At 47.2% G+C, this 14,470-nt stretch overlaps 2 protein-coding genes and 1 pseudogene across 6 annotated transcripts; 1 reads left to right on the forward strand and 2 right to left on the reverse strand.

Annotated features, from left to right (window-relative positions):
• Positions 1–3,790: 3,790 nt before the first annotated feature.
• On the reverse strand, positions 3,791–7,461 carry LOC120651691. 4 transcript variants are annotated; one of them, XM_039929271.1, is made up of 4 exons: positions 7,134–7,461; positions 6,303–6,478; positions 4,273–4,721; positions 3,791–3,904 (listed from the first exon to the last, which is right to left on the reverse strand). In XM_039929271.1, exons 2-4 carry the CDS (start codon positions 6,411–6,413, stop codon positions 3,901–3,903), a joined length of 564 nt encoding a protein of 187 aa, XP_039785205.1. In that variant the 5' UTR covers positions 6,414–6,478; positions 7,134–7,461; the 3' UTR covers positions 3,791–3,900. The 4 variants fall into 4 exon arrangements, with proteins under 4 accessions (XP_039785205.1, XP_039785207.1, XP_039785206.1 ...); XM_039929273.1 differs by lacking the exon at positions 3,791–3,904 and having other exon boundaries at positions 4,191–4,721; positions 6,303–6,438; XM_039929272.1 differs by lacking the exon at positions 3,791–3,904 and having other exon boundaries at positions 4,191–4,721; positions 6,303–6,452.
• Positions 7,462–8,905: 1,444 nt separating this feature from the next.
• LOC120651690 lies at positions 8,906–10,273 on the forward strand (annotated as a pseudogene).
• A 357-nt stretch (positions 10,274–10,630) lies between these two features.
• On the reverse strand, positions 10,631–13,490 carry LOC120651689. Of its 2 annotated transcripts, none has more exons than XM_039929268.1 (4): positions 13,254–13,490; positions 12,362–12,476; positions 11,998–12,283; positions 10,631–11,910 (listed from the first exon to the last, which is right to left on the reverse strand). In XM_039929268.1, exons 3-4 carry the CDS (start codon positions 12,249–12,251, stop codon positions 10,836–10,838), a joined length of 1,329 nt encoding a protein of 442 aa, XP_039785202.1. In that variant the 5' UTR covers positions 12,252–12,283; positions 12,362–12,476; positions 13,254–13,490; the 3' UTR covers positions 10,631–10,835. The 2 variants fall into 2 exon arrangements, with proteins under 2 accessions (XP_039785202.1, XP_039785203.1); XM_039929269.1 differs by having other exon boundaries at positions 13,084–13,485.
• Between the last annotated feature and the right edge of the window lie 980 nt (positions 13,491–14,470).

Raw genomic sequence — 14,470 nt, forward strand, 5'->3', positions numbered from 1 at the left:
CGACCCCGTAGCTAGGAATTGGAAGTGGCCATGAAGCCGGGAGTGTGCTTTCCCTTCTTTCCTCTTGTTCTGTTGGCTTCAGCTCAACCGTTGGTGGACTCGGGCGAGCACTGCCTGCGACCGAAACGAATAAACAAGAGAGCGGCCGGCAGTCCGGCACAGGCTAGCTGCTGGGTGTCAGCCGGTTGGTGCCCCGCGTACCCCGGGTGGAACGTTTTTGTCCCGTCCCTCGCCGCCCGCCCTCATCATCACGCGCGCGCCGCGCCGGCCGAGCAAGCGCTGGTCCCGCTGGATGGATGCGTGAGCATGATGGGTGATGGGCGCCCGCCGTGCCAGTCAGGCGTGGCGACTGACGAGGGGCGGCCAATGATCGGTCGGCTCCGGCCGAGTGGAAGGAATCTCACGCGCCGGCTTGGTCCTCGCTCTTTGCGACTCAGGAATGAAACCCCCAGTGCTTCGCCTCTCTGATGGGCAGGTGATGGCTGACGAGGGTTACGGGGTTCAGGAGGGCATGCAACAAGTCCTGCAAGCCCAAGCCGGCCGGCAGCGTCTACTTGGAACAGTGCAGTGCAGGGGATGGATCATGACGTGCCTTTAGCCGCCTAAAAGGAACAGTGCGGGAGATGATCATCACTATGGGGCGCTGTCGAAAAGGTGCGCAGTGCTTAATCGATTGACTGCGCAATGGGGCGGTCGCTCTTATCTGATCATCTCAGCAGGTGGACAGACACCAATAATGCCTGCTGCAAGTCTTAAGAAACTGTCCACCTCAGTTTTTTTTTCTTTTTCGTTTTTGTTTTGAACGTGTCAACTTGTTTCACTGGCACAATCCCGCCGTTTCTCCTTTCACTTTTCGCTTTGGTTCGTGCCTCTCCTTTCCGTCTCCCTTTGCGCCTGGTCCATGCATGGGCGCGCCCCTCGCTCTTTGCGCGCGTGATCCGAGCGATGGCTCGTCGCGTCCCGTATTCGCGGTAGATAGGCTGCCACCGTTCTTCTAATCAGTCATCACCCTTTTACTTTGGCGCATAGACATAGGCTGCTTATTGCTGCTCGTAGCCACTCTCGCCGCGCTACGTACATTGGGCACACGACGGTCAATCTCGCCAAGGTGATCGATGAGGATAGGCACCACGTCCCTTTCTCCCCATCCCCATGGCTTTCTGCGTCGTCTTGCTTCCGCAGGAAGCGAGGCGTCCAGCACCCATCCCTGTTCCTGTTGCGAAACCTGCCCCCCTCTTCGTTCTCTCCCCCACGTCCCGGACCGGAAGAGCGCACAAAATATCGGCGTCGCACGCGCCCGCACAACTGAGCCGCGCCCGCCTCAACCCGTGACCGTCCGTGTCAGAGGTCGGTGTGTTCCGGGTCGTCGTCAGGGGGACGAGCGCTGAGGTTGAGCGGAGCGTTGGGCGGGCCACGCGGTGACGCGAACCCGTTGATCCCCGCCCTGTTTCGAAGACGCGACAGGCGATGATTGGAGCCCGAACATTCTCTCCCCGATGGTGGCGCCTGGCGGTGGCAGATGGGGGGCGATGAGTGACGAGGCGCGTGCCATTGCCAGCAACAGCCTGATGGGGAGGGAGCGGCAGCGCGCCGCGGCACCCATCATCTCAGCGCGGGGGCGCACGCTCGGTCCAGCACAGGGGAGAATGATGCCGAGCGCGGCAGCACAAGCATTCCACGACCACGCCTGATGTTGCCTTTTTTCCGAGGGCGGGACGGGGCGAAGAGCCCGCGTGCCGAAGCACCACCGTTCCTGGCGCAGGTCACCAACTTCCGTCTCCAGAGAGCCGAGGCGAGAAATAGATCCCTACGTGTACTGAGAACATGTGCTGCAGGTCGTCTTGCAGATTTTTCTATATATGAAAGCCCCGGAGGGCGGCGGGCGGCCAGGCCGGCCACGTCGGCCGAAATTCGGCCGCCCGTCCGATCGCGATCCAACGGCCCTGTTTGATTGTTCTAATTTAATCTAATCTAGGAAAGAATATTGCGTGCATGGAGTACCAAATGAAGTCTGTTTGTAAATTTTTTTTAGAGATGGGTATAACTTCCCGCTACGAATCTGATGACGGTAATTGATCAATAATTGTTCTAATCTACTCTAATCTAGAAAAGAATCTTGCGTGCATGGAGTACTAAATGAAGTTTGTTTGCAAAACTTTGTTAGGATTTTCTATATATGAAAGCCCCGGACGGCGGCGGGCGGCCAGGCCGGCCACGTCGGCCGAAATTCGGCCGCCCGCCCGATCGCGATCCAACGGCCCTGTTTGATTGTTCCAATTTAATCTAATCTAGGAAAGAATATTGCATGCATGGAGTACCAAATGAAGCCTGTTTGTAAAAAATTTTTAGGGATGGGTATAACTTTCCGCTACGAATCTGATGACGGTAATTGATCAATAATTGTTCTAATCTACTCTAATCTAGAAAAGAATCTTGCGTGCATGGAGTACTAAATGAAGTCTGTTTGCAAAACTTTTTTAGGATGGGTATAACTTTTCGCGACGAATTTGATGACGATAATGGATCAATGAATAATTGTTCTAATCTATTTTAATCTACAAAAGAATCTTGCATGCATGGAGTACTAAATGAGGTCTGTTTGCAAAACTTTTTTAGGATGGGTATAACTTTTCGCGACGAATTTGATGACGATAATTGATCAATGATTGACTGCAGCGACACTACAGTAATTATTCTCAAATTATGCGGTCAAAGGTCTACTTAGATTCTTCACGGTTCATCCGCCTGTCCGATCGCGATCCAACGACCCTATTTAATTGTTCCGATCGCGATCCAACGGCCCTGTTTAATTGTTGTAACTTGTAATCTAATCTAATCTAGAAAAGAATCTTGCGTGCATGGAGTCCTAAATGAAATCTATTTGCAAAATTTTTTTAGGGATGGGTATAACTTTTCGCGACAAATCTGATGACGGTAATTGATCAATAATTGTTCTAAACTAATCTAATCTAATCTAGAAAAGAATCTTACGTGCATGGCGTACTAAATGAAGTCTGTTTGTAAAACTTTTTTAGAGATGAGTATAACTTTTCGCGACGAATCTGATGACGATAATTGATCAATCATTGGCTACAGCGAAACTACAATAATTATCCTCAAATTATGCGATCAAAGGTCTACTTAGATTCTTCACAGTTCGTAGCGCAGGGTACTGGAATTACTTTTATAAACTAACTTTATTTAATACTTCTAATTAGTGGTCAAAGTGCGTTCTAGATTCTAAATCTAGAAAACCAAACAAAACCAACATTCGCCGCCGATAAAAACCTTGCATGCATGAAGTACTAAATGAAGTCTGTTTGCAAAACTTTTTTTAGGATAGGTATAACTTTTCGCGATGAATTTGATGATGGTAATTAATTAATAATTAGCTACAATGATGCTACAGCAATTATCATCAAATTATGCGGTTAAAGATCTCATTAAATTCTTCGCGATTCGTAATATACTATCTTTGCTTACATATAATATACTCTTAAAATACGTTCACTCTACTTGAATTTCAACAAATGCAAACAAAAAAAAATATTGCCAAACGGAATCAAAGAAAAATACTACGCGCGCAATAGCGCGCGCACTGCACTCGTCAACCACCAGGCCACCACAAGCTCGGTTGGGGACACCGTCAGCAACTCTACAGCACTGCCGCAACAGAGCACAGTGCCCCCAGGCCACTGCTGACCCGTATCCTTCTAAAAAAACGCGTCTCCATGATCACACAAACAAATCGCTTCCAGCCAACGAGAACGTCAGGAGAACAACTCATCGGTACCAGAACACAGTAAAAACGCGGCCATGATAGCAGGACACCATGCGACAGGCTGCTCATTTTGCAAGTACCGGAAGAGTAATCCAGCATAGTTCCGTACAGCAAAAAGCTTAGGCCGTGTTTAGATCAGGGGACGTGTAAACGAAAAAAAAATTTGCGTGGGAATCTTTCCAATTTGAAGTACTAAATGAAGTCTATTTACAAAATTTTTTGCACAGATGAGTTGTAAATCGCGAGACGAATCTAATGATGCTAATTAATCCATGATTAATTAATAATTAGTGAATGGTTACTGTAGCATCACTGTTGCAAATCATGAATTAAGTAAGCTCATTAGATGCGTCTCGCGATTTACAGCCCAACTATGTAAAAAGTTTTGTAAATAGACTTCATTTAGTACTTCAAATTAGCAAGATTTCTTTTCACTTTAATGTGTTTACGGTTTTTTTGCGTTTACAGGTGGGATCTAAACACATCTTTAGTCAAGGTAGAGTTTCACATTGATCCCGTTATCGATCAGCGACTGGACGACGGCCCTGATCTTCCCCTCGAACCTGTCCCGCTCCCTCGGCGTGTAGGTGCAGGTGTAGACGTCGGCCTCCTTCGCCCTCTCCGCCAGGAAACGGCCCACGGCCAGGCAGGCCGGTATGTCGGACCTCGACTTGAGCGCAGCCTTGATGTCCTTCGAATTGGTCCCCGCGACCGCGACCTGCCTGCACGTCGAACGGTGCGTGAGGGACGCCGAGACGAAGCGCTTGGAGATGAAGACGTCGAGCGTGAAGGGCTCCATGTATGCGATTGTGCGCTGCTTGAAAGAAATGTGCTTGTGCGGGTTCTTCGATCTCTTTTCCTTCTTGTATGTGTAGGGTCTACTGTTGTCTTCATCCACAAAGTCCTCCACGCCAAAGAAGCTCCTGGAAGAGCTTAAGATCTGGAAAGGGGGAAATCAAATCAACACCTATTAGCAAGTGAATCTGAAAAGGAAAATGCAAAACAGCTAAAAAGAAAAACACACAGTCCATCACCTGTCAGCAAGTGAGTCTGAGAAGGAAAAATGCAAAAAACCTCATTCAGCATTAGTAAATGCAGAAATTGATTGTCGATGCCATTTTACTGTGAATTATTGCATCTTTGGTAAGTGAATTGTTTATCTAGCGAACAATGTGCAACTTATATGCAAAAAAACGACTGTAAAAGTTCTCTTTAAGCCTTGATAAATACATGGCATCATTGATACTGAAAGATTAAAATGTACAATCACTGCAAATGTTGGAATCCAGGCCTGAATTATTTTCTGGCTTTGTTTTGCGCCAGTTGTGTGACCATTTATTTTGTTCCAATGTTAATGGAATGGCAGCTCTCTGGCCTTTCTTTTCCAAAAAAAGGCAGTCTGTAAATTTTGGAATAAAAGTCAGTATTGCATGTATTCCCGAAAAACCCCCTATGCTGGATGCCCACAGACCACAGGACTGCAACTAGTTTTGGAGAATGACTTGTATCCATTGCCACATGGATAAAAGGCTTATTGGTACTTGCTCTTTCATCATGTTCACAACCCAAGGTAGCTATTTGCAGCCACTAATCATCAAACATTATATAATGGATTAGGTTAGTTCATGGCAGGAATGAGTGGCAACCAAGCTATTATATTGGCATTTTAGCCAAGTGAGATACATAATATTGATTTTCATGTCTCAAATCCAATTGCAAGCAAGGCTACTGGGAAATGGAAACAATAATCTACTGAACATTGTAAAAATGTTATAATAACTCAAGCAGAACACTTTTATCCCGAAAAAATCTTAATAGAAAAGGAAAAGGGTACAAAATTTGCATCAGCAGTTCCATCATCCGTTAAATATTGGAAAAAGTCTATATCACCCCCTCAACTATGGGGGTGGACTACATAACCCCCCAACCTATAAAACGGTCTATATCACCCCCTGAACTTTCCAAAACCGGTCAAATTACCCCCAAAAGCAGTTTTGAAAAATCATAGTAAATCACATAAAAATCATAAAATGGAAAATCCAATTGTGTTAGACTCCAAATGAGTAGATCTACACAGCGAACATATAATATTGTATGCTTTAATATTTTTGTTGTTGTAGCTTTAGATCTATGCTTTTCTTCATAGCTGTAAAAAAATATACTGAAGCATACCATATTATATGTTCACTGTGTAGCTCTACTCATTTGGATTCCAACACAATTGGATTTTTCATTTTATGATTTTTCTGTGATTTACTATGATTTTTCAAAACTGATTTAGGGGATAATTTGACCGGTTTTGAAAAGTTCAGGGGGTGATATAGACCATTTCATGGGTTGGGGGGTTATGTAGTCCATCCCCAAAAATTGAGGGGGTGATATAGACTTCTTCCTTAAATATTTGATCATAATTGTTTTGATGTAAGTGGAGGAGCTAAGAGAGTTTGCTCACTTAAATAAAGCACACATCTCTCAGGGGTTAAATACTTAAACCATTTCAGTCAGGCTGTGATCCTGTTACCTGTCCACTGTGAAATCGACTCCAGCATGTATATAGTGCTGGTGCTGGATTTCCTTCCTGCAGTACATGTGCACCTTTCCTCCATGACTGGCTCAAAATGTTCTTCAGCATTTTTACCTCAACAGCAAGCAGTGGTCTGCAGAAAGGGAACTTTGTAGCCAAGGGCTTAGGTCGATCTGTAACAAACAGAAGTTCTATTACAGCTGAAAACATTTAAAACAATTAAAACCCCATTGTCTTTCTAGAGCTGAATTCAATTAGTTCAATTGGATACAGATATATAATTTTGTTTCAACAAATCATTTTTTAGATAACGTGTTAAAGCACTTCTGCTCTACATCCCTGTCCAGGTTCCTATCCGATGACTCCCAAATCGAGCAGAGCAGGTAAATCAAGTAATCAACCATTGTCTAGGCGAATACTCCAACACAAGGATAATCAGACGCAGGAAAACGGGCTAGATGGTTGTATCTACGGTCTACGGACGCAATCTCCACATGAACTACGTCAAACAAACAAGCAGTAGTAGTTTGGATGCGCATGAGAATGGAGCCTGGAGGAGGCTGAGCACGAATGGACGAGAGGCGTCAGTGGGTGGTGTTTAGCCGTTTAGGGACGGAGAAGTCTGGGATGAATCTATAATTTGCAATCGAGGCGGTCGCACGAACTGGTTAGGCTGCGGTGGTGGTCCTAGCCGGCGACGGTGGGTTCGGTGCTACTGCTAGCGGCAGCAGGCTGCAGCTCGGACTCCGGCCTAACAGGTGCTCTAGAATCCGAGCGGAGCTAAGGTGGAGGAGTGAGTACAGACTTGGCGGTGGAGACAAAGCTCACCTTGATCGGCGGCGAGGAAGGGGTCGAGACGAGGGAGTGCCAGTCGTTGATGGCGGACAGTGGCGCGGCTCAGTGTGCCCCCGGCGTCGCCACTTCAGAGTGGAGACCCGGGCCCGGGGAGTACGCCAGGCCGTCGCCGGCGACTGTCGAGAGAGAGCGAGCTGTCGAGGGAGGCGGCTTCACGCGGGAGGGAAGGAAGGGGAAGGGGACTAGGACGCCTGGCGGATTGACCGAGGGGCCAGCGGAGGAGAGGAGGCCGCCTGGCCGCGGCAGGCGGCGGCGGCAGGGAGGGAGGCGGGGTCGGGACGGGAGGAGGGAGGCGGGTGAAAAGAAAAGGGATTAATAACCGCACTCCGATTCTGAGTTTGCAGAAGGCAGGTAAATGAAGATGGATCGGTAAAAATTAAAAGGACCGGCAAAATCGCCATCCAACTGAATCGCTATCTTCCGTTGCTCGCTTTCTCGCTCGCCATCCCATCTCCGTCGCTAGGTTTTTTTTGCCGATCCTTCCCCGCTCGCCAACACTCCTTTCCGCTCGTTCCTCCTGTTCTTGCGTTGCGCGCTCGTCGCCCTCCCGGCTCACCCGCCCCCCGCGCCCATTCTTCTCTGCGGCGTGTCTCGCCCTCGTCCAGAAAAGGCCGCGCCGCGCCCCATCCGGGAGCCCCCGCCTTCGCTCCAGCCGCCCAGCTAGCCGCGCCTCCCCCGCTGCCGAGGATTCCCTGCCGTCCTCGCCATGTACAGGCCGCCGCACCCTCAGTCGACGGCGGGTAGTGGCGCAGGGATGTGGAATCCTTCCGCCGCCACTCTTCCCTTTCCTCAGACGCGAGAGGAAGGTTCGATCCGGAGGCCCATCGCTCGAATGGAGCAGTTGATAGGTCCGGTGTTGGATTGATGCGGCGTCGAGTGCTTCCTCCAACAAGCAGCCATGGCCGGTTGGCAGATGATTTTGTTCCAACATAAGCAAGAGGACGTGAAGGGGGTATGCACTGGTGAGATATTTCAAGAGCTGTCCAAATTAGTTGAGACCAATGTGATAGAATCGTATTTAATTTGATAGAATCATAGTTGAGACCAATTTGATAGAATCGAACATGAGCAAGAAGGATGTGTTAGTTTCAGAGTCTGATTCAGTTTGAATCATTCAGTCTGATTCAGTTTGTAGAGTCTTTTAGTTAGTGGATCAGGTGTTACTTTCAGAGTCTGTTTCAGTTTTTAGAGTCCCTGCTGCTCATTCAGTTAGTGTCTTTCAGAGTCTGTTTTGCTGCTGCCATGGAATCATTTCGTTATTAAGAGAGGTTTTGCTATTACTTATTGTCTTCTAGGTTAAATGATTGAAAATAGATGACAGCAGGATGTGGTTCGCTAACTTGGAGACCTCCATTGCAAGTATGAATGGTTTTTGTTTTATACTCGAGTATGAATGTTTTTTTAGAGTCTTTCAGTTAGGGTTTGGGTGTTACCTCTGTTTTTCTGCTGCCTGATCCAGTCAAGTTTGTTAGCATGTTTGATAATAAGGGCATTACTGCAACATTTGTTCTATGATATGTAACACCTGATCCACCAGAAGTAACACCTGATTACTGTAACATTTTGGAACCAAGAGTCCTATTAGCAAGTTTGGTTGCTTTATCCACTAGAGTCCTATTAGCATGTTTGTTTGCTAACAAGATCATTACTGCCAGTCAAGGTTCAGGTATCTATGGTTTGCTGCTGCCTGATCCAGATGGAAATAATCCTGATTTTGTTTTGTTTAATTCACTGTCTTAGGTGCTATGGATTCAGGTTATTACACGGACCTCCTAGTGATAATGTTGAAGATACTCAAGATATCCCAGCTGCTAATGATTCAACCATTGATCATGCTCCAGCAACAGCCAAAGCATCTCAGGGATGAAGCAGAAATTTCAGAGATGAGGACATACTTCTAGTGTCAGCTTGGCTAAATGTGGGCATGGACCCCTATTCTAGGAACTGATCAATCACAGGGGACATATTGGACAATAATTCATGACTATTTCCATGCCAACAAGACGTTTGAGTCAAATCGTACTGGAGGTTCTTTAATGAACTGTTGGTCCTGTATACAACACGATGTCAATGTGTTCTGTGGCTGTGTGTCTAGAACTGAGGCCAGAAACCACAGTGGGTGATCAGTTGATGACAAGGTTAGAGATATTTCTTGCAAACACATTTTTTGTCGCATTGGTTCATTTTCTTCATTTGTTTAATTATTTATTGTATCCATTGTGCAGATCGCGAACGCATGTACATTGTTCAAGGCTGAAGACAAGAAGCAGAGGAAGTTTGCTTACATGCATTGCTGGAGAATCCTGAAGGACAAGCCCAAGTGGTTGGAAAGGTGGAAGCAAGTTGGAAGTGCCAGAAAAAAAAAGCAACAAGAAACAAAAAGCAATGGCAAATTCGTCTCCATCATCTGCACCTGAAACAGCACCTGCACTCACCCCTGTTGCTGGTGGTGGTGATGGACTGATGGTGAACCACCAGGTAGACCTATGTGAAAAAGGAGAAGCAGAAGCTACGACAACATTCAACCATGGAAGCAGTGGACTATCTTACTATCTAATGGCTAAGAAGAAAGAAGCTGATGTTGAGAAAGATTTGAAGAAAGAAGAGAGGTGCAACAAAGCCTTTGCTCTGCAGGAAGAAAGGATCAAATTGGAGAGAGAAAAGTTTGAGTTCCAAAGAGAGCTGGAAGAGGACAAAATTATGGCTTTATATTTGAGCACAATGACCTACGAACAACAGCAGTATTATGAAGATCGTAAGAATAAGATTCTTGTCAGGCGTGCCAATATCTAGCTTTGTCTAGTTTTAGTTCAGTCAGTTAGTTTAGCTTTGTCTAGTTTTGTCCGTCATGAAACAGTTTGCAGTACCTTTGTCTACCATTGTCGGTCATGAAACAGTTTCCAGTACCTTTGTCTACCAGTGTCGGTCGTGTAACAGTTTGGTTCCAGTACTTAAACAGGAGTTGTGTTTACAATATATTTTTATCATCTGGATGCACTGGCCTGTAAATGATTGATTTGGGAGCTGCTGCCTGTGTATGCTGGTGGTAGTGATGATTGACTGTGTATGCTGCCTGTGTATTCAATGACATGCTCTGGTGACATTTATTTTTATGGTCCTGTACTCGGAATGCTCAACCTGGCACATACAATCACCAGTTTGAGCATGGTAATTAAAAGATGTTTGCTTTTGAACTTCAATTACTTAATTTGAAGAAAATGACTACTCATCTATGCATTATCATGCGCTTTCAGAGAAGCACAAGGAATAATACACCAGAGTTCACAGATCACACAATACCCTAATGCATTTGGCATGAAAACAGCTTTCAAACTATTCAAAACTGACTGCACTGCTTGCCACATATGAGACTAACATAATATGAGTAATCAAATCCATTCTTCTTACTTCTTCTTGAGATAGACGCTTCTTCAGAAAGGCCTGGAACTTGCTTTTGAATAAGATGTTGATTTTTTTCCCCATAATTGGCTTGCAGGCGGAAGTAGGATCTCTTTGATTAGGTCACACATATAAGTTCACAGATCACACAATGAATTCATAGGTCACACATATAAGTTCACAACTCACACAAAATGAATTCCTAGCTCACATATAAGTTCACAGCTCACAAAATAAATTCACAGCTCACATAAAATAAATTCACATCTCTAATATTTATTCAATGGAGTATAAATCTGGATGGTTTTGCCACAAGTGCTCGATCAGGTCCGCCTTGAGTTGAGCGTGGGTTTCCTTGTTCTTGATGTTTTTGTAATTCTGAATGAAAGCGTCAAGTTCAGGTGCATCATTATGGGAAACTGACACCCTTTCTCCCATGTCCTCATAGTTGCAAACATATTGACCCATGTCGTCGAATTTGTAATCATATTGCTCCTCTCGCTCATCTTCAACAATCATGTTATGCATTATGATGCAAGCCATCATAATATTATGAAGCGTGTCTTCGTCCCACAAACGAGCCGGCCCACGAACAATAGCAAAGCGAGATTGTAGAACCCCAAATGCACGATCAACATCCTTTCGACACACCTCTTGTGCCTTTGCGAAATATTTTTCCTTAGTTCCTTGTGGCTCTGGAATGGTCTTAACAAACGTTGCCCACGATGGATATATGCCATCTGCTAGATAATAACCCATTGAATAATCATGGCCATTGATGTTGTAATTTACTTGTAGACCTTCCCCCTTAGCAAGCCTTGCAAATATAGGAGATCTTTGTAGAATATTGATGTCATTGTGTGAACCAGGCATGCCAAAGAATGCATGCCATATCCATAGATCAGTAGATGCAATTGCTTCCAATATAATTGTAGGCTCCTTTTTATGTCCCCTGGACATCCCGTGCCATGCAGTTGGACAATTTTTCCAACTCCAATGCATACAATCTATGGACCCAAGCATACCAGGAAATCCTCTGCTCGCTCCAATCGCAAGTAACCTAGCGGTATCCTGTTCATTGGGCAATCTCATGTACTCTGGTCCAAAAACCTCAACAACAGCCACTACAAACTTTCTCAAAGCTTCTAGAGCTGTACTCTCACCAATACGTATGTACTTGTCCAAAGCATCAGCCCGTACTCCATAAGCTAACATCCGAAAAGCCGCAACCACCTTCTGCAAACAAGATAGTCCTAGCACACCAGCTGCATTCCTCTTCTGCACAAAATAGTCATCATGTTCCTCAACAGCATTCATTATGCGCAGAAATACAGGTCGCCTCATCCGAAACCTATGTCACAATATAGTTTAAAAATTAGCCAAACTATAATACACGTTAGCCAAAAAAATGATAGTCAATTGTAGAAAACATGCGAACCTGCGTCTAAAAATCTTTGGTCCGAATGTAGGTTTATCTGAGAAATAGTCTTTGTAAAGAAGACCATGCCACAACCGTCTTTCACGATCCACTACATCATGTCCCTCGACTGAACCAATTCGACCCGGATTATTAACCGAATCCTCAATGATCATGTGCGCCGCACCAAAAAATAAATCATTCTCATCATCTGAAGAGGAGGGATCAATCAATTCATTCATTACAAATTGATTGAATTCATCATCTGACTCCATCTAGAGGACCCTCAGCTCCTTCTTCCCGAACCCTGAATGGAGAAGGGTCATCATCTATCTGTTCAGAAGAATTGAGAGGCATGGTACAGCATGGATGGCAAGATCGTTACCTGACACGATCGGCAGCCTCCTTCCCGTGCGAGGCTCTGGCGCTGGCGGCGGCGTCCAGGTGCCGCGATACTACGGTCTACGGCACGGCGGCGTTCGACGATCCGACGTGGCCCACTATTGAATATGGAGAGTAAAGATTTAGAGTCTTTTGGTTTATCCCTTAGGAAGTTTTCTATTTTTCGTACGGGAAAACCTCAAATTTAGCTATGAGGAAAGGGATAGCTATTCTCTTGGAATTGCTCTGTTTAGCTAGCACCAAGCCAGAGTTAGGAAATTTGCCATGCCAAACAGGATCTAAACACCCCCCCCCCCCCCCACACACACACACATTGGAAGCTGAAGTCATTTAGTTCAATTGCATACAAATTTATAATTTTATTCAACAAATCATTATTTGGATAACGGGTTAAGGCATTTATGCTCCACCTCCCTCTCAGTCTCTCAGAGGTTCCTATCCGATGATTCCCGGATCGAGCAGAGCAGGTAAAAATCAAGTAATCAACCATTGTCTAGGCAATTAACGAGCACAAGGATAATCAGACGCAGGAAAACGGGCCAGATGGTTGTAGCAACTGACGCAATCTCCAGTTCTCCACATGAACTAAGTCAAGCAAACAAGCAAGTGCACACGGGAATGGAACCTGGATGAGTCTGAACACGAACGGGAGAGAGGCGGTAGCGGGTGGAGTTGATGGACGGCGAGGTTTCGGATGAATCTTACATTTTGTAATCGAGGCGCGCGCATCGCACGAACAAGTTGGGGGCTGCGGTGGTGGCCCTGGCCGGCGACGGTGGGTTCGGTGCGCTGCCGCTCGGACTCCGGCGTAACAGGTGCGAGCGGAACCAAGATGGAGGTGCGAGTATAGACTTGTCTGCGGCGGCAGAGCTCACCTTGATCAGCGGCGAGGAGGTGTCGTGGTCGTGGTCGTGGGGCCGAGACGAGGGAGCGCCTGTCGGTGATGGCAGCGGAGGTGCGGCTCGGTTGACCCCCCGTGACGCCACTTGAGAGAGTAGACCGGGGGCCGTCGCCGGCGACTGCCCGGGGAGAGCGAGCTGGGCGGCGCGGCGGCGGGAGCGGCTCACCGGGGCCCGTGGCAACTGGCACCAACAGTGGTGGTGGGACGAGACGGGCGGACGGCCACACGGCAGAGGTTTCATCGCCGTGTGGGCCGTCACTCTGCCGGGCCGTAAGGCCTGTGGGCCCAAGTGGCTACACCGCCAGAGAGGCCCATATTCTTGTGGTAAATTGTGCCAGGTGTCCTAGGCCTTTAGGCCAGTCGACCGAGGTACGGCCCGTTAGGGCTGGAAAAATAGCTCGAGGCTCGCGAGCTGGCTCGAGCTCGCTTCGGCTCGTCTCGGCTCAGCTCAGAGCGGCTCGCGAGCCTCCAACGAGCCGAGCCGAGCCGAGCCTACTTCTCAGGCTCGTGAAAATGACGAGGCGAGCCGAGCCGGCTCGCGAGCTCAGTCCACTGAGGCTCATAATGGTTCATAGGCTATTATGAAACACTCTAACCCTAACATGTGGTGTGATAATATCAATATTAATCTATATCTATACTTAATATGATTATTATTTATTGATTACTTTCATTTCAACATATATATGCGCTTTATATATTTATATGCACTAGTCAATGTCTTATAATGTGTATACTAAATACATAATATATATTTTGTGTCAGGCTCGCGAGCCGGCTTCGAGCCGAGCCGAGCCTGCTCGGCGAGCTCGCCAAACTACCGAGCCGAGCCAAGCTCGGCTCGCTCATGCACCGAGACTCGCCGAGCCGAGCCTGGCTCGGCTCGGCTCGGCTCGTTTCCAGCCCTACGGCCCGTCACCACTGGCCAGTGGCCGCCGGTGTTCCTCTTCGCCGCCACGGAGGTAGGAGTAGCTGGTCCGACTCCCGGCCACGGGCAGTGGCGGAGCCACCCGTCACGCAGGGTGGGGCATATGCCCCACCTAGCCGCGCCGGGAACTCGCCTGCTGCGCCTGCGTGCCGCGCCCCGCCGGCGCCCCCTTGCCGGCTTGCCCCAGCTAGATTTTTTTGCTAGCTCCGCCTCTGGCCACGGGGCCGCCCCGGCCGGCCGGTGACAGCGGCCGCCGCATCGCA

This window comes from Panicum virgatum, chromosome 9K (genome assembly GCF_016808335.1).
Source record: "Panicum virgatum strain AP13 chromosome 9K, P.virgatum_v5, whole genome shotgun sequence".
NCBI lineage: Eukaryota > Viridiplantae > Streptophyta > Magnoliopsida > Poales > Poaceae > Panicum > Panicum virgatum.

Coding starts and splice junctions, on each gene's coding strand:
- LOC120651689 (XM_039929268.1), bottom strand. CDS start 12,251: ATGGAGTCAGATGATGAATTCAATCAATTTGTAATGAATGAATTGATT. Junction 11,911..11,997: donor CCAAAGATTTTTAGACGCAG/GTTCGCATGTTT, acceptor ATTGTGACATAG/GTTTCGGATGAGGCGACCTG.
- LOC120651691 (XM_039929271.1), bottom strand. CDS start 6,413: ATGCTGAAGAACATTTTGAGCCAGTCATGGAGGAAAGGTGCACATGTA. Junction 4,722..6,302: donor GTCGATTTCACAGTGGACAG/GTAACAGGATCA, acceptor CCCCCTTTCCAG/ATCTTAAGCTCTTCCAGGAG.